Source organism: Phalangium opilio, unplaced genomic scaffold, assembly GCF_054372755.1.
Source record: "Phalangium opilio isolate 3A_F unplaced genomic scaffold, DU_Popi_V2 ptg000031l_1, whole genome shotgun sequence".
In the NCBI taxonomy this organism is placed as follows: Eukaryota; Metazoa; Arthropoda; class Arachnida; order Opiliones; family Phalangiidae; genus Phalangium; species Phalangium opilio.
The window spans coordinates 13,996,952-14,016,531 of NW_028324158.1; the positions used below are offsets into that span (position 1 = coordinate 13,996,952).

The following is a 19,580-nucleotide window of genomic DNA, read 5'->3' on the forward strand; positions in this document are numbered from 1 at the left end:
CTTAGAAAGAAAAATTTTCAATTAAATACTTCAGGGTTTTTTTTTCTATACCGAAAGTAAAATAAGTTTAGGTTAAATTGTTGATGTTTTTCGAAAGTTTTTTGCGTCGTTCGACATTTCTTTGTTGTTTCAAATTTGAAAAGATTCGAACTAATAACTGAACTTCCTTTTTATTCTATATAGTTTAAAAGGCGAACGTTTTCAATTTTGGAATGAAAGTTTATTTATGGGTGTAATTTTTAAATTTAAAATAGCATTTTAATGATGATTTGAAAGGTATTTTATTTCTATTCGTTATTGTTTTAGCGTAAATTTTATTATTTAAATCGTTGGTGACAAGATTTAATTATAGAATTTTCAATTTTATCCGGGATTTTTTTGTTTGTTTCGGTTATCTTTAAATAACAGTTTAAATTAATTTCAAAATTATTATTTACTATAATACGTTTCGAAATTTAGGGTGTTTTTTATTTATTTTTATCAAATTTACTTTCAATTGAATGTAAAAATGTTTCAATTTGATAAATAATAAGTATCTACTTAAAATTTTATAAAGGAACTAAAAATTTAATCATTTCCGGATGGTTTTATTTATTAAAATTAACCCATAAATCAATTCCCATCTTTTTTTCAATATTTTTCTAAACAAGTAATCGCGTATCAATAGATATATTTCTTCTTCAATCTTTTATGAAAGATTTAATGGGGTTTCTATATATTTTAAATTGATAAAATTTTATTATTTATTTATACGGAAGATATTGATTCATACTTAACAAATTAATTATTCAATATAAAAATAGAATTAACGTTTTGTTAATCATCTTTATCCTAAAAGTGTTTCCGGTTCGATTTTAATTAAGCAAAATTTTCACGAGATTCTCAAATCACGTGACATGCCCTCGAGACACGATTATTAAAGCGCGTGAAATTTACTGTTTTTGAAAATTAGGCTTAAGAAATATTCAAAATTGTAACAAAGGCTTAACGAAAATCCAATGCATTATTGACGGACATGGATAAAGATCATATCCAACTTAAGATTACATTAAACTAAGCTTAAAATTTATGTTAAATTTTAGTTTTTATTTCCTGAGCGCCACCTGGTGTTTCCAATCTAGGGAAATAAATAATGTTTACGGTGGAAATTGACTAGGAAGTGATTACGTATGAGGCGTTAGTGTTTCATCTTTTTCCTTACCTGTGGAGCACATCCTAAATTTATTTACCGCTTGCCGTTTATGTTCAGCCCCGTTTTTATTTTAGATTTAACATATCGTGCGCGTAATGTTTTTGGGGGGTTTAGTTAAAAAAAAACCGATCTAAACATTCCTCTAAAGGTGAAATTAATTTTCCGTTTCAAATCCCAGCTATAAGTTCACGGGAGGTAAATTCATTAAATTTAATTTATTTTATTTAAAAAAAAATACAACCCATCAATTTCGACATCGTATTACGCAAATTTGAATAATTTTAAAAAGAAACAGAGTAATAATATACAGAAACACGCAATCGAATTAGACCTAAAAACATTATTAAAATTATATGTTGGCTTATTTGTTATTGAATCATTACTTCCTTAAATTTAATCAAACTTAAAATTAAATGTTTATATATAACGGAACGGTCAAAATATATTTCTGGATTAAGAGTTCAATAAAACGTTTAAAGAGGTTTAAAATAAAGAAAATTTCGTTTAAATCGGGTTATAAATAAGTTATGAATTTTAATGAGTTATGATTAGGTGGTGACGTCACTTTTGAATAAGGAGCAATTTTGTTTCTGTATTAAATTGATTTACATATGATATTCATCAAATATATTTATATTGAAAGATAATTCATTAACATTCATTGTTTCTCATTTAATCAAATTTAAAATCCACTAATTTATTCAAAAAATAATAAAAATAGCTTAAAAAATAATCATAACAAATTAAATTATAGTTTATAGAACATAAATTCATTTCATAACTCTACATAATTACTTTCCTTTTCGAATTTTATTTATTTTAAATTTAAGGGAAATATTTAAATTCTTCATTATATTTTACATTAAAATCAATCAAGCTTAGGGAGCTAATAGATAAAATATTTACGCTCTGTTTTGTCTATAACGCACATGTTTTAATTTTTTTATCGTAAACAAAAGTTCAGGGTTTTCCCCCTGCAGGTGTAACTATTAATTCTTGAACGAAGTGGTAATTTAGTGTAAGGTTTTATAACCCTAACTCATTAACTTAAATCTTTGGCTGCATGGCTTTAACTTCATTCATACTTTGGTATAGAATACACCCTTAAGTTTTGGTTCGAGGCGTTCACTGACCTTCATTCTACTCCTATAGAGGAAATAACTTTGTTATTAATTCGGGTTTTTTTGAATGAATGAATGAATGCCTTATGGATGTTGTTATTAATGAAAATATGGTTATTTTAACCGCGGTATCTAGCCCCATCTATTTTAATGTTTTAAAAATGTTTTAATGTTAGTTAAAAGAGAGAAATTAATTTTTTAAAAATTAAAAGACGATGGCAACATTTTTTAAGGTTAAATTTATTTGATTTGGTTAATTTTATAAAATGAGAGAAATTCAAGTTATGCCTAATTATTTATTTTAATTTGTTTGTTTCATTAAATAAAAATATGTTCAATGAAGTTAAACTGAAATTTAAGAATTAATACTTTTAATTAATTGGAAGGGTGTTTAAAAAGATGGCGGTTCTTAAGGGTTCTTCATTCTAAATATTTCATATTCTGATTTTGAAACTGGTTTTAAAATATATGAAATCTTCCCGTTAACTTAATCAAGTATCGTCAGAAACCCTTGATTGACGACGCTGAAACTAAATTTCTAAGGAAGTTAATCTTAAGTTCTGGATGCTTAATAAGAAAGCTTAGTTTAGTAAGCGTCCATTTTGAAAAATGGCGTCCAGATAAGTTACCTTAACGTTATGAGTTTATGACCAACTTTTTAATATTTTGATTATATTATGTTTCAGCACATTTTTTTGGAAAGGGTTAATTGAATTTGTGGCAAAGTTAATTTATTTTTTTATAAATTTTTAATGAGGTTAAAATTAACCATTGGAATTATTTATGTATGCCAAGGCTTCACTTTACGTAATGCTATTTTTAATTTAGGCCTAATATTTCTAAACACATAAATTATTGAACAACATATTTAAGTGTAAATAAGATAAAATCATTTTATTTATATATACAATACATCAGTAAAAATAGTTTGTTTAAAAAATAAATCACCGTGATAAAAAAATGCACCAACATCATTTGACAATTAAAATAGTTTTGAACTATAATGAAATACGGCACCGTGGATTAAAATAGTATTTGTACTGCTTAAACTGTACTAGGAATTGCTGGAATTGTTGGTTCAGCTTCGCTACTTCTTCTGGCGTAGCCATCCTTATCGTCATTGGACAGTAAGAGAAGTACAACCCCCTTTGTTCTCTCGCCTCTCGTTTTGACTGTCCTCTCGGACGAGGCTTGGGGTTCCCAAGAATCTTCCCCTCGGCGTGAACCACCACTTGGTTGAGCGGAATATCCCTGATTGTAATTGCTTCTCACAGGCTTCTCGTAGTCAGTCGATGTCCTAGTGGACTCTACTTGCTCAGTAACGTAGGGACTAGCTTGACGCCAAGGGGTTTTAACTGAAGAGACAGCGGGAACTTGGGTTTCCTGTAAAGAAATATGTTAGTAACAAATTTGGGGTTTGAAAGGGTGAATGGTCTTACTTGTTTGACTTGTGTTTGATCCTGGTTTGACCTGACGGCACTGTTGTATCCAGTGTTCTCTTGTGGATAACGATCTTCTGAGTTTTGAGTGTAGGTTAGTCTTGAGTCTTGGTTGTTTTGAGGGTATCTTTGCTCTTGATTTTCCTGGGGATATCTTGAGTCTTGGATGGGTTGGTATGTTGACGATTCGTGACTTTGTTGAGGGTATCTATTATCTTGCATGTTGGTCTGTTGTTGGTACCTTGAAGATTCCTGGGTTTGTTGGGGATATCTTGATTCTTGGTTGGTTTGAGTGTATCTTGTGTCTTGGGTAACTTCAGGGTACCTGGATTCTTGGTTTTCTTGTTGGTATCTAGAGGTGGACTCTTGGGTTTGTTGAGGGTACCTGGATTCTTGTTTGTCTTGTTGGTATCTAGAGGTGGACTCTTGGGTTTGTTGAGGGTACCTGGATTCTTGTTTGTCTTGTTGATATCTAGTGGTAGACTCTTGGGTTTGTTGAGGGTACCTCGATTCTTGGTTGTCCTGTTGGTATCTAGAGGTTGGTTCTTGGGTTTGTTGAGGATAGTTTGTCAGTGGGTATCTAGTGGTTGACTCTTGGGTTTGTTGAGGGTAGTTGGTTTGCGGGTATTTAGATTCTTGGGTTTGCTGAGGGTAGCTTGAATCGGCGTTGGTCTGTTGGTACCTAGAGTCCTGATTTTGTTGAGGATACCTGGATTCTACGTTGGACTGCTGGTAGTTGGTCTCTTGAGTGGTTTGAGGGTATCTAGATTCCTGGTTACTTTGTGGAAACCTTGTTTCCTGTTGATTATCTCTTTGATAGTAATTTCCCTGGTAACTCTGTTGCTCCGATTGGACAGCTGGTTGTTGTTGTGGTTTAGACTCCGTAAGGCCGACTTGGTAGCTCCTTGGGTATTGTTGAGGATAGATATCCTGGTTTGTTTGCGAGTGTTCTTGATTGTTACCGTAAGTTTGCTGAGAGCCATAGTTGTTCCTATTGTAGTTCTTGTTGACGGCTGACTCTGGTACTTGTTCTTTGTACTGATTGTACCGTTCTTCCGTGGATTGTTGGTTTCTAAGAGGCCGGTCATATTGGGCGCCAGAATTATCAGATTGCCATTGATTAGGGTTAGTTGTGGTCACGGTGCTAATTTCTTGTTTGTGAGACTCCTGACGAATTGGTTGATCCTGTTGCCATTCGTTAACCTTGTAAGTTGATTGTTGATTGACCCTGGGGCTATCGTCGTACGAGTTTGATCTCTGCTGTTGAGGTTGCGCCGGAATTGGTCTGCTTTCCGTGTTAATCATTGGTTGCCAAGACTTTCCATAACCAGGAGGAATTCTTCTCGATGCTGGAGTTGGTTTCACTGCCAATTTCTCTTCTTTATTTAAAGTAATTAGGATCAACGGTACCTTGTGGTGTTCCTTGTTTGAGGTGTGACTTTGGTACTGATTCTTCTTTTCTTGGAACTTGGTTCCGGATGGTGACAAAGGCTTTGAATAGACAATCTCTTCACTTTGTTGAGTAACTTGTTGTCTGCCGTACGATGGAACCGCTGGGTTGTTGTAACCTTGAGTTTGTTTAGAATAGACTTCCTCAGTTTGATGACTAACAGGTTGTCTGCCGTATGATGGAACCGCTGGATTGTTGTAACCTTGAGTTGGTTTAGAATAGACCTCCTCAGTTTGATGACTAGCTGGTTGTCTGTTGTATGACGAAACGGCTGGAGTGTTGTATCCTTGAGGCGTCTCCTTATTTTCTTCGGGTACTAAGAGAACCATTTTCTGTCTTGGATCAACATCAAGGCTAGGGTTAGTACTAACTCCATATCCCTGATGCCGACGTTTAGGAATTGAGTCGCTAATTGACGCGGGACGCGATTCGGGATTGTTGTAATTACGGGTCTCTGGTTCTTCCTTGGGTTCGTATCCGTATCCTTGGTACTTGCCACCAGCTTTGGTACTTGAGATAGGTTCGTGGTAATCCCCTTGATATTGTTGAGAAGATTGCGGGCTGTCCGAATCTAATGGTATACGAACCAAGATGGCTTTTCCTACTTGCGCCTTGGCTGATGTTGAGCTTCTACCAGAACCGTATGGAGGCCGTGTTGCAGTTGCTAAACTCAAACCAACCAGAAGAAACGGGACAATATTGTGGATCTGAAAATGAAATAACTCTCTTAAAAATGGCCCTATTTGGACGAAATTTGGGTTATTTTGAAGAGCCTCTTAAACCACTCTACTAGTCAAAGAAATATTTAAAGAAAATATTCTGTATTTAAAAATATACCTTCATATTAAGTCAATAACTGAAGGATGCTTTCACTTTGAGGAGCTGATCCAAACTGATGACTTTCGTAACGAAGTCCGCCTTATTTATAGATCCAAAGAACTGGCTTTTATTTGAATATAAAGAAGACACCCACCACCGATACTTGTCGACTAAGCTCTTCCTAACCTCGGAAACCTCACACTCGTGTCCGTAAAATATGGGTCAGTTAGTCTTAGAAAGCAATGAAAGGCAAATATATTTTTAAAAAATATTTTACCTTCATTCTTCATTTAGAAGCCATAGTTTCGCATCCATTCCAGACGGATCGGTTTCTAAAAATATCTTCTAGTATTGAACCAATAGAGACAAAAAGATTATTATATCAATATTTACCCATCATTATACCTTTAACAATATTACATTCATTTCTAAAACCACCGAGGTTGAAGGAAAAAGTTTGAAACGTCTAGTTTGTAATAAAAAAATCATCCTCAGAAGGGAGCCAAAAGTCAATCGCTAATTCGTGTTGCAGAAAAGTAGATTGGGCGGGTGCCTTGCGTGGTGAATCTCTAATAAGGGGTCATACTTCTCTAGTTTGTTTTCGCTATTGACCCCTAAATACTCTCCAAGTAGAGGACATACTTGAAACTAAAGAAACGCGTTTGTTATTTCTCAAATACAAAAATTTGCATATGTTTTTGATCATTTGGTATATATTCCTTTCCTTGAATTATATTAAGACTTGGTTTCAAGTTCCAGTATACTTCGCTGTAATCTAGATCAACCTTTCCCCGTGACCTTTCACGGAGCTGAAATAACTTTTTTTACTGCCTTCAATTAAGTTTTTGACGCACGCTATTGATCTATACACGTTTTCATTTTTTTATGAAATTCGTGTAAAGTTTATATCGAATTTTTCTTAAACATTAAGAGCGCTTTATCCTTAATTGAATTTTAATATAAGGCCAGAATTTTGTAAAATAGGGAAGTTGTTATTTAGGCCTAAATTTTGTTTTGGTGAAAGTTCAAACAGATTTTTCTGTTATAACTTTGGCAATATTTATATTTAGCATTGACCTTATGGAATAGCTTAGTTCATTTAACGATAACCTTTATTTAATTCATATTTAAGCCTAACATAATTTAGAGGTGGCGACTTAATTATTTGTCATTTAGTTTAGAACCTTAAAAATAACGCTACTTATAAGGTTAACGCACTTGAAATCGCGAATCTCACTTCATCCTTAAATCTAAGTTAATTTTAAACTTATGTCGTGATTCTACTGAATTAATTTGGTTGAATTTAGGCCTAGTTCAATATAAATTATCTATATACGATCTCTCTCTGTGCATGCACCTTGAATATTTGTATTCCAATCATTTACACTTCTGTTTTTCAATTTCGAAATGGGTTAGAAAATATAACCAGATGATGCAGTAATTATACAGCAAATTGAAATCGAATGTTAAGAAGCTAGTTTTTTACGCTAAACTTTCCCTTACAAATCAGCAGTTGCTAATAGTTAATAATTTAGAGGACAATAGCCCAGTTTTAAGTATTTTGTGTTAAAAATTGAAAACATTTCACTCACGACCATGAAATGATACTCGTAGAAACGAAATTATTTTTCAAGACATTTTTATCCTTAATTTTATTTTATACTTAACCTTAGTAAATGTATTTTTTTTTACCGACTCACGGATAAGGGTTAGAGGTCAAATTGGAATTTTCTTTAATTTTCAAATTCCGCTCATATAGCACAGCACGCATTTAGGTTCAAAGTCAAGATCAGTGTCGTCTTCTATAATAAGTTAGATGGATGAGATCGGGGATTTTTGAAACGATTATGGGTTATTAATAGATGAGATGGCTAGGAAACTTGTGTGTATTAGAATTTTCTATTATACAGGGTGTTTCAAAGTGTTTCAAAATGTTTTGTCGGACAGAAATCTAGTTGAAATGTTTTCTGCCATCGCACCCTGTACTATTGCTATTCAAAAATTTTTTTTTCCAATTAATAAATTTTCTAGTGTTTTCCTAACTATCTCGTCTGTTAACTTAACGAAGCACGTGTAGCGGAAACGTTTCAGAAATAATTATTATACCGAAAAATATAATATTTTTTTCTTAATGAATTTTCGTGCAGGAAAATAATTCAGATTAGACCTAGCTTTTGAACGAGTTATATGAGATTATGTATGAGAAACAAGATGGCCCCGGCCAGATTACACTTTTCGCGCCCTCTAGTGACTAGAATTAGTATTACTATATTCATTGACCCCGACAAATTTAAAATTTTCAGGTTTTTTTCCATTGTTTATAAAATAGCATTACGATTATGAATAAAACCAATCTAGTAAGAATTTGGTTTACAGTTTAATTAAATAAGTAATTAACTGTAGTGTTCAAGTCTTGGTGGATTAATTAGGCGAGATATACTAATCAATATCCAAGATTTATTCTACCATATGATTATGGTCATTCGTTACATTGGGTGGCAAGGATGCCGCTTGAGTGCGGATAAAGAAGTGAGGAATGTTCTCTCCTATACCAGAGAGAATTTAGAAGGGTAGTGGAAGGCCCCCCCCTTTGACTCTATTAAACGTGATGACGCCCAAACAAGATGTCGCGTTGACCTTTTTGGGGTAGGCAAGTTTCCGGTCACGTGTTCTAAAATATCTCTGTTACCAACGCATCATACCGGAAATCGACCTGCCTAGATAACGTTTAGCACACGACTTTGCGCTACATTCCAAACCACCCCTTCCACTCCCCTTCTAAATTCTCTTTGCCTATATCCATAAGGAGATTATATCTCTCTCTCTAAGGGCCCAAGCGCATCTATTAGCAAAAACATCTAGTTCTGCTAGATGTGACGTAGATTTTGTATAGGGGCTCCTTCCGAATTTTTCGTCAAATTCGCGGGAGAGAAAAATAATTTTCAAAATCAGCCACGACCGATATCCTAAGCCGGTGGTGGTCTAGAGGCGAGCTCTGAGATAACGCTCCCAAGCGGTTGGGAATCAAACTAAAAAAGGCGGGTAGGCGAGGGCCGCGAGAGAGGAAGGACTGAGGGGAAAAAATAAGTAAGAGAATTTCCAGAACCCCCCAGCTCTCTCAGACACAAGAGGTAAATTCGCGCTTAGTAAAAATCACGAAGAGCTGTCGTGAGAAATCTTTGAAGGAGGGAAAAATGTTCAATGCCGGGTTACTCTGCAGCGAATGCGCTCGGCCTCTGTTTAGGCTATACAATTATTATACCACTTGAGATGAGACGGATGGCTGACCAAATCGGACATACATACATTTCAACCGTAACATAGAATCTTGGGCCCTTAGAGAGAGAGAGATAATGTCCTTATGCTATATCTCATGCTTAGAAAATGGGGGTTACAATCAATCGATATCTGAGGATGGGGCGCCATCTAGGTTGTGTTTGGAATAGGCGGGAATTACGAATATAGCAATACTCTCCCGTGAGATTAAAACCCAGTGACTGTATGAGTCTTAAGATAATGTGAGGGTTTAACAATAAAATTCGAAGATCATTGGCAACTTGTAATATTGCGCTATGCATTTGTAACAGTTTGGTTGAGCTTAATGAGGTAGATTGTAATTCAGATTTAACTTCGTTTAAGTCACTATTTTATACTGTCCTTTATGAGGTTATTGTTATTATGGTGAAAAGTTTGTTTAAACTCATTATTTATACTGTCCTTCATGAGGTTATTGTTATTATGGTGAAAACTTGGTTTAGCTGCTGTCTCATAGGTTGAGCCTTTCAGGCGCTCGTCTGTTTCGGAGTGGGCGGCGGCGAATTGGTGTCGCGGATGTGGTGGTGGTCCTTGGGACCAGTGACCCTCGCATTAATTATTATTTTACCGGTCCCACTATAAATTAAATTTCTAAAATGGTGAGAATAATAAGCACGTAAAGACACAAAAGTAAATAAGCTGAAAATTCTAATTGAATTTGAATTTTTTACTGTAGGAAAAAGTAGCATATAACCATCCATAACTGTTAACTTTTATTTCTTATCACAATTTTTCAACTAGTTGCCACTAAATATCAATCAACATGTCTAATGATATTGAAGTTCTTAATCCTTTTCTGAACTATCCTTATTCCTTATTGCATTTTACATAAATTCGGTGGCAATATCTTCTCTCGCTATCAGTAAGCCAGATCAAAATCTTGTAATGTGACCATACACTACTGAGAAATAAGACTACTGACAACTAGTACTGGCTATGGTCTAGACTGTCCACTACAAGAGACTCATTCTAGAGTATAGACGCTAGACAAGATCAATATTCAATAGAATCATAGCCCACTCGATCACGCGCGTCACGACGCAAGCTGCTCGCGCTATAGCAGCTTGCGTCCTGACGCGCGTGATCGAGTGGGCTATGATAGAATACAAAACTTTTGTAGGGAAGTTGTAGCCAAGGAGTACTAACTACCTAGGAGTAGAATTGGTAGAAAATGTGTTGAGCTAGAAAAATTCTAATAAGGAACCCCGAATTAATAAACTGGTCCCACCGTCTATTTTTTCCAAAAACCATAATTAATAAAGTGCTCCCTGATACCACTGACCCCAACTTTTGGAATAAATAAACTGGTCCGAGCAATTAATAAACTGGTTTGGGACTTGTAAACCTGTCTTATTTCCTACCCTGTAGTGACGAGCTCATGTAAACAATAAAGATGGCCGCGAGCTATACGGACGCTCAGGAGGTTTAAGCCTCGGTCTTTAGTGTATCGGGGAGACGGGGACTGGGGGTCCGAGTAACGGGAGTTTCTGAAGCGTTTGCAAATCTTATTTAAATTTATATTTTTATTATTATGTAACCGATTTATATTACTGAACGAATTGTACCTTATACTGTAGCAGACCACCCTAAAAGTTAGGCCAAGGTTTTTCAACTGTTGCTGATATTTAACTAGTTATGCCACGGCATGGATATTTTAAAATTCGTAGTGTCTATTTTGGCCTGTTTTTCGGGCCGAAATAGCCTGACACTATTTTGGCCTGTTTTTCGGGCCTAAATAGCAGCGCCTCATCGGGCCAGCTATTTACGCCTGAAAAACAGGCCAAAATAGTGTCAGGCTATTTCGGCCTGAAAAACAGGCCAAAATAGCAACGGCCTTTAAAATTCTTTCCTAACATTAGAATTAAACCTTCAATACCTTGATTTAACTTTTCATTTATAATCCTTATTTAATTTAAGGATGATGTCAGTTTGTAAGTCTCGTTAATTTAATTTCCCCTTTCCCACAGAGAGGGTCTGAAAATTTAAATCACTTGGCAGAGACTGGAGATCTTCAACATTCAGTGACAGACTCTGAATCTCAATGGGCATTTAAAAAACTGTATAAATTTAAATTGAAATTCCAAATTATAATTAAATACTTTTTGTTTGATACGTTGATATTAACGTAATCAATCCTTGAATACTCTATTGGTACTATCAACACCATCGTTAAATTTATTACTTAAATAATAAAATTTTTTAAATATAATAATCAAATTAGCGACTTATAATTACTTAACTTTAAATAAGTATGTTTCATTGATTAAAATTACATTTCTAAAAATTGTTAGGTTGATAGCACTTTCATGTTTCATGTAGAAATTTCATATTTCCGTGGATGGAGAGATGACCACGTTGATTCCGTTTGTCGTTGATTGAAATTAGATTCATTTTGATCATAAATTTCATTTTATATTTTGAGTTGTTGATTTTATGAGATTGTTGATTTTATTTTTATAATTATCACTTACGAAACTGTTATTAGTAGATGAACCCAGCGAGAGTGGAAACTGCCAAAATGATTAGTTGATTCCGTTTGTCGTTGATTGAAATTAGTTTCAATTTGATCATAAATTTCATTTTTTATCTTTGAGTTGTTGATTTTGTTGATTTTATTTTTATAATTATCACTTACGTAACTGTTATGAACCCAGCGAGAGCGGAAACTGCCAAAATGATTAGTTAATTTTGCAAAGAATCTGCAATTTAATTCTGCAAAAATCTACCTATTATTTTATGTCAGTTCCGTTAAGTGATCATTTAATTTTAAACTTGCCAAACAAATAGTGAGCAATGGTACCTCCGTCCCAAACTAGTTATAGTTTTAAAACGCTGACTCGAGTTTCATTTTGTTAATACATTTAATTTTATTAGTAAATCAACCTCCCTAACTTTTAAGCAGACGAGTCTTCAAAAACGATATCATTGGTAAAATTAGAAAACTCTCTTTGCTTAGCGCGCCTTCTGTCGGGGAGAACTTTAATTTCTTTTTTGATTAATATGATAATATTAATTGTAATGTTTAAGTTCCCAAGTAGAAATCTAATCTTGCCTAGGATTAAAAAGATATATAATAATTATAAATTGCAAAAAAAAATTGCAAGCAACTGTCTCTCTTCCTCTAGCGCGATACAATATATATTCGACAGCATCCAGTGGCGGGCGTCGGGGAGGTGGGGGGTCCATATCTATAGCCAGACAGCTCTCTGTCTCTCTCGTCTCGTGGCGGGCGTCGGGGAGGTGGGGGTGGGGGTCCATATCGTTCTACCTTTCCCTTCTCTTGACTATAATTTATCTCGCTCTATATTACAAGCAAGCGTGGCTTCGTGGTAGAGCGCGCGGGCGGGCGCCTTCACTGGCGTCTCGTATGGATTGGGATATCGCGGGTTCGAGGCCCGGCGCCGACAGAAAAATAATTTCAATTGAAATTAAATACGTTACGCCACCTATGAGGTGTAACGTGAACTACGGATGAATTTCGAGTCGAAAATTCGCGGGAAATTTGAAATTCAAAAAGTTTATTTATGACGAAACTTATTATGCGGTTACACCAAATCCAGCCAGCCGTCCAGCCAACAGAGATCGGAACAATACTTTTCAGCTCTAAAGAGCGCGAAAAGTAAAAAAATGATTTTGGTATTTGTCACGATTTGAAGTTTTTTTTTTTAATATATATTGAAATCAATGCCTGATATTCAGGTGAGATATGTCGATACGTATTTGGAATAATTTTCCCTTGCTCCAAATATAATAATTTAGGTTTGTAGTTTAATATTAGTTAATATAATTTGATGAAAGGCAAACAGAACTCGTGGAAAGTGAAGACAAAACTGAATGCTATAATTTCGTGGTATTGTTGAATTTATTTGAAGAAACCGAATTTGAATAATAATTAGAATAATTGCACATTTGATCACATAGTTTTTGAAATTTCCTAAGCTTATGATGTGCTAAAAATCACATCTTTGCTAGTTCTAAAGTATTTTTCTATGCATTTATGTTAATTTCACGTCATGTTAATTTTAAAATCAATTAAGGAAAATAATTAATATTATTTTTTAATTAGATATTTAGATTAATCGTTTCGTAACGCCACTTAGTAAATTAAGTTAATTCAAATTAATTAAATAAATATTTAGTTCAAGAGGTAACAGATAGATGGGGACTAATTCTTTTACTTCTAATGTTTTAAAAACTTGTTATGCATTAAAAAAACTTCCTTAAACCTGTTATACATCCCTACAACGTCACTTGACTCTAATAACTAAACGGTATCCTAATTAAACCTAGTTGAAACTCCACTGACAACTAACCATGTAGCGGTTACGCGTCAGTTGGTCGATCCCTTCTGTATTCTCGTTATTCCCTGCATGTTGAGTTGAAACTAAATAATTCAACTTAAATCCATACTATTTATTTCAAGCTAAGCGTGTACCACGTTGGTAATATACTGTAACGCTATTTCAATACTAGATCCCAGAAAATCAAAACCGCCTTAGTCCCTAATATCACCTCATATTGAAAAATGCTAAATAACCTATGGACATTTTTGTCCCCCAATTAGCGCAACATCATATTTTAAATTACAATAAAATTACGAATTATGTTTAACATTTCCGACAATTAGTATACTTAAAGAAAATATTTTAGGTTTAGGGTAGGAAAAAAATATGAAACGAAAATATGAAAAATGAAATTACAGTTGAGTTTTTTAACGATTTTTTTTTATGGGAAAATCTTCCCAATTTCGCGTAGGCCTACTTCTTTTGAAATGGAAAAAAATAGATTTATAACCCAAAGGAACCTGCCTGTCCTTTTTTATTTTTTTTTTTATTTTTTACTAAAAATCCGGAAGTTTCGTTGTTTATTTTCTAAATGATGTCGATGGATGGCGAGTGATTGTTCCTGATAATGGCCCAAAAAGTCTATTAGCATCGTAGATGTAAAAGTTTTTTTAATATAATATAAATAAAAGGGGTCATGACCGCTATGTCGGGGTCACATTCTTGGGTTGTATACCGACCGGTATGGGAATTTTATTGCCGCATTTTGTACCGTACCATTGTTGTTACTTTCATTTTAGGTAAATCCATTTTGGATGTTGAAATATTTGTATATAAAAAAACGGGTCTGTTATTAGGTAAATTAAGTTTAATTTAATTCAACTGGCATCAAGAAATGGGAGAGTGGCATTCTGTTGAATTGATATTGGTCAAATATTTTCTGTTTTAAAACAAATGCATGTTGAAAAAATGCAATTAGAAGCAAATTTTTTTATTTATTGCGAAATGGTTGGTGCATTGCACTTCTTTAATGAATGAATGAATAAATTAATAACATGCGTAATATATCATTATAACCTCTTATATATTCATTTTAAAACCATTTTTAATTCATTTAATAATGACCATTTTATAATAACACTTCCAAAGTTGACCTCGGAAAGTATGAAAATTAAAACACGTAACCCATTCATTTCCTTTTAACTCTATATATTAATATTAAAATTAAATACTAATTAATACCACTCTCTAATATTAAAAAATTCATTTAATATCTGTCATTAATAGATAACTTAAATATTAAATGATTCAATCGCGTGAATATAGGACGCGACTTCATTGACTTGTCACAGAGTAAATAACCTAAGGCGGCGTAATATGCATTAATTATATAGACAGTCTCTAAATGCATTAGGGTAATCTTCAGCCTTAATTATCCGCACTGTCAATAGACATTCGTTAAATATTTGAAATATTATATGTTCTTCCGACAGGTTAAGTACCGATTTCCTCTTCAATTGTATAAAATCATATGGCTCTTTAATTACTAAGTGGTTCATATTTTGTTTTGAAGAAATCTTTCGTATAGAACTTTCCTTTTGAATGATGCGCTTACCTATTAAGGTATTGAACAACTTTAAGTACTTTTGCACCCTCGGGGAAATGGATAGAATCATAAGTAAATCAATTTGCCCTATAAGTTTATATCTTGCCATGTTAGCAATGCGCGGTTTTATCTTTGACTAAGATTGTGAAGTTGAGCGCATGCTCGATTTTATCTTTGACCCTTAAAGAAATTAAGATTAAGAAGTTGATCGCACTGACTTATAAATATAAGTATTTTACTTATGTCGATCGGAAGATGTTATAAATTTTGGCGCCTCCATAGACTGGGAACTCATCTTTGCCGGGGGGCCACCTCGAAATAGGTCACTAGCTTTTTGGTTTTTTGGACAAACCGACTAGGCTAAATAATATTTTAGAAAATCGAAAGCGACATTTTTTCTGTGAACGTAAAAGTGTTTTTTAGTTGACCCTAACGACCTAAGCCTAATTTAATTTTTAAATGATTTATTTTGATTTTACGTAATAGTTTCAGGTAAATTTTTGTTCTGTAGAGTTCTGTATATTAGTCATTTTCTAAGAAAATTTAAATTTCGAAATTTGTAGGCTCATACTGAACAACCGTTTTACGGAAATGAGTTTTAAATTTAATTTTTTATTTGGCTCGAATTACTCTAAAAGGCGCGACAGTAATTTAAATAAACAATTTTAAACGTGTGACATATTTGTTTGGGAGGAGTATAAATAAAATTGGTTGGCATCATTTGCTAAAAGGTTGTTTGAAGTTTTGAATCATCAACTTCGCCCCCACTTCCTTTGCCATATACTGATAGTTGCATTGCAAAAGCAAATATAAATAAAATGATATCATAAACACGCCAGTCTAGTTTTACTTTTTATATATTAAAAAATTATTTTAAAATAGAAGATGATTAATGTTACGTGTTCTCCGCATTGAGGGCGTAGCGTAGAACATTTTTAATTTGAAATTTCCATTCAAGTTACTTAAAAACCATGTACCGTCGCTCTTATTCAAATATAATGACTTCTGTATTCAACAAAAATAAGTATACACGATGCGATATTCTAAAGGAAAAGAAAAGAAAACTTCTCCTCTAGATCAAGGAGGTTTCAAATTTTACAATTTTTAATTTGGGATGTTATTTTATTTAATTTTAAACAAGCTATTAGACGGCCATTACCTAAAGTAAACACTTATCACTGTTCTCTAACTTCTCTTTGATATATTATCTCTGGTTAAGAGATAAACCCAACCTGCGGTCCGCGGGCCTATTCAACTACGTCTTGAGTGTATATTATTTGCCATATTTCTATGCCCATGTTTAAGATAGCCCCAATTATTAGGGCTATCACATGCCCGAAGGACTTGCTCGTATCTCTTAAAGAACCAGAGTTAAAGGGTGTCATGTAAATAAGCCTACGCTAAACCTACGGAGTTAACGTTTTTGACCATTTTGCGTTGTTACTGGAGTTCAGTTTGTTGTAACCCCAAGTATTTAGTATCATTGGAAATAGGAGAAATAGGGCTATCAAGTACTCGAAGGACTTGCATGTATCTCCTATAGAACCAAATAGTTATGACCCTTCAAAGTGGGGATGTAAATAAGCAATGTCTTTTGCGTGAAAATTGTGACTTGACGCATGTCGTCTTCACGGAATGGATTTCTAATCGACCGAATAAACTTCATTAATTACACTCAGATGGTATCACGAGTTGCTCTCGTATTCGAGAATCTTCTGGGTTGTTCTCGATCTTATTCGTGACTCGACGTGAATTGTGCGCCAACAACTAAAGCCGCGGTCACTTAACACGCGTTAGGGTTAGCCCGAATGAAAAGTCTTTCAGGCTGGCTTTGTATTTTTCGTGATTTGAAACTTTATATTGACGTTACGTATTAGGTTTATTTTGTTAAGGAGTGAAATATATTAGTTGGATTTTTAAGCTATTTTTAAACGATAACAGACAACTCTACGGGGTAAGATAATATTGATCGCGATTGAGTTGGTTTAGATGAAACTCTATTTGGTCTAGAATAATATTAGTTATTTCTCGATAGGCGTTACTTTAGAACGCATGTAACGGAGATATTGCGCCGATCTGAATGTGTATTTCACGTTCTTCGAATTTTCAAGGCTGGTAGTTTGTGGTAGGAATTAAAGTAGTTCTTGTCCAGTCCTCGCGAATCCACTTCGATTAAAGATTAGTTTAAATTGCTAGAAATGGTGAAGTTAATAGTAAAGTGTCCCGACTCGCGGTAGCACTTATGATTTCCCTTGACAATAACGTGTTTTACCACGAAACACGAGGCAAAATTGGAACTTGTTTGCGCTCTTAAAATGAGTAATGTTTAGCGCAATAATAATGTTCACATTACGCGAAGACTTACCTTAATTCCAGAACCAATAGCCAATTATCCAATTATCTCAGTGTATTGAACTCTCAAATACAGGAAGTGCACTGCCCATGCACTTATTTCGATCCAATTTTAGTTAAGCATTTTTAAATCTATGCTAATTTTACTATAGTCATAAATTCTTCCGAGTCCATTAGTGTATCTAACCTCTTGACCTCGTATCATAAAAAAAAATACTAGTATTTTGTTGTAGGAGCAATTTTCATTTAGTATTTAATGTTTGAAGTGAGAAACAGACGGCTTTGTCAGTAAGCTATAATCATAACTGTGTTCTTCCATTTAACCCCTAAATAGAGACTCGTTATCTACTTGAATACCATTATGAAGGCGGGAATCAACCTGTATTTTCCCGCCAAAAGCGTCGTTCAAAGTTCTATGACTGAATTTAAAATATATTATTGCAAGCATAAGTCAAATATTCCTTAAGTAAGTTTTTATTTTCAACCGGAAGCCAAAAGGGGCTGGGGTTCAAGAAAGCTACTCCATGTTCATGGTGGAGGATATTATAGACTTAGTTTAAAGGTGATTGGTCAAGCAAGGGTTTGACGTAGTTTAGTGTATCTTGTTATCGGAAGGGAATTTTAATACTGGCGGATCGTTTCTTACTTAGGAACTTAATGTAGAATTTAATCGACTTAAGTTGATTTGCAAAGGCCTAGCAACTTGAATCGGTCATGCTTGTACCTTTTTATATGAAAACTAGGTTGATGGTGATCGACTCCAATTTTTAATGTGTTATCTCTAGATTATGAACCCATCACTTTGGCGTGTTAGTTACGGCTTCAAATGGGTGTTACGTGGACCGGATTCTAATCGAGAATTTACAGGGTGATTCACTTTGATTTTATCATTCATGTCGGTTAGAAGAAGTAGCTAGTGGCTATTCAACTAGTAAGAAGGCAATAGCCTTGGTTAAAATGGTGGTGTTGGGTCCCTTTGGTGCTATTGGAATCAAAGTGTAGCCATTATCACTAACTGTATCATAATATATGATGAATTCGGGATTTTACCTCGCGAATAATCTATCTCGATGCGCATTGCACCTCGCGCTGATACCAAACAATGAAACTACATAGTTCACCCTGTACTGCAACAATTCAACAATGAAATCAAGTGCATTGAATTGATTTGATTTATTTGGGTTATAGAAAGCCCCACCGACCGATATTTGATAAATTTTCTTGTCATTTTTAAATGAAGAGAAATTAAAGTGAAAGTATTGCGTGTGATACAATTCATAACTGTATCAGGAACAACGGTTTTAAAATTTTACAGGTTGTCCTTCGACACGTCACACGTTAGGAAAATAATAATAATTCGAGGCGCACCCATCTTCAATCTAACTCGTTCTTTTCTCTTTCTTTTGAAATAAAATAGAGAAAGGAAAAAATTTATTCCAAATTTTAGAAAACAAAAGATCCCCTTAAACTAGGATGGCCAACATCAAAAGAAAAAATTGGTTTCTTTCTCATATTTTTATTTAAAAGCCCAGTATTTTAAATATAATTATATATTTTCTAATAAGTGCCATTAAATCGAACTTCATACTATATAATTTAAAATTAATTTGAATGATATTTTGGAATAAGTTTTCAATATCATGTCAAATAATTTTTTTCCCTGAAAAAGTTTTGAATTTAATTTTATAGTTTTTTATACTTTTTCAAAATGAATCGAGGTTCCTTGTTGACTCCTGGTTTTTGTGACCCTCTAGACTCTACTTCAGTAGCGTAAAGTTTTGGGGATTATGAGACAGTTGGTATCATTAATCTTTTTGCCGTTTTTTATATCGTACCCTTAATAATTGTCTAGTTTGGCGCTACAGGTCGTGTTCAACTATCTGTGTTTTTGAAAGTTACGTCGTATCCGTGTTGACCCCATAGGGTCTCCTACGGGTTACTCTAGGATGAGAGGTTCTCCTTTACAAATGGCTCATTTACATTTAGATAGCTTTAAAGAAGGA

General features: G+C 34.0%; 2 protein-coding genes and 1 long non-coding RNA gene across 4 annotated transcripts in view; 1 reads left to right on the plus strand and 2 right to left on the minus strand.

Moving 5' to 3' along the window:
- The window catches only part of LOC149690823 (uncharacterized), a 170,035-nt gene that overhangs the window by 84,454 nt on the left and 66,001 nt on the right, over positions 1–19,580 (plus strand). The gene's annotated exons all lie outside the window — the stretch shown is intronic.
- LOC149690829 (uncharacterized) lies at positions 3,358–6,191 on the minus strand. The gene is made up of 3 exons (XM_089870438.1): positions 6,040–6,191; positions 3,753–5,909; positions 3,358–3,696 (listed from the first exon to the last, which is right to left on the minus strand). The coding sequence occupies exons 1-3, from the start codon at positions 6,043–6,045 to the stop codon at positions 3,358–3,360; spliced, it is 2,502 nt and encodes an 833-aa protein (XP_089726564.1). The 5' UTR covers positions 6,046–6,191.
- LOC149690830 (uncharacterized) lies at positions 8,459–12,956 on the minus strand. 2 transcript variants are annotated; one of them, XR_016383820.1, is made up of 3 exons: positions 12,113–12,956; positions 10,698–12,048; positions 8,459–9,927 (listed from the first exon to the last, which is right to left on the minus strand). It is a non-coding gene; the product is annotated as an uncharacterized LOC149690830 (long non-coding RNA). The 2 variants fall into 2 exon arrangements; XR_016383819.1 differs by having other exon boundaries at positions 10,008–12,048.

Coding starts and splice junctions, on each gene's coding strand:
- LOC149690829 (XM_089870438.1), bottom strand. Junction 3,697..3,752: donor ATCAAACACAAGTCAAACAA/GTAAGACCATTC, acceptor ATTTCTTTACAG/GAAACCCAAGTTCCCGCTGT.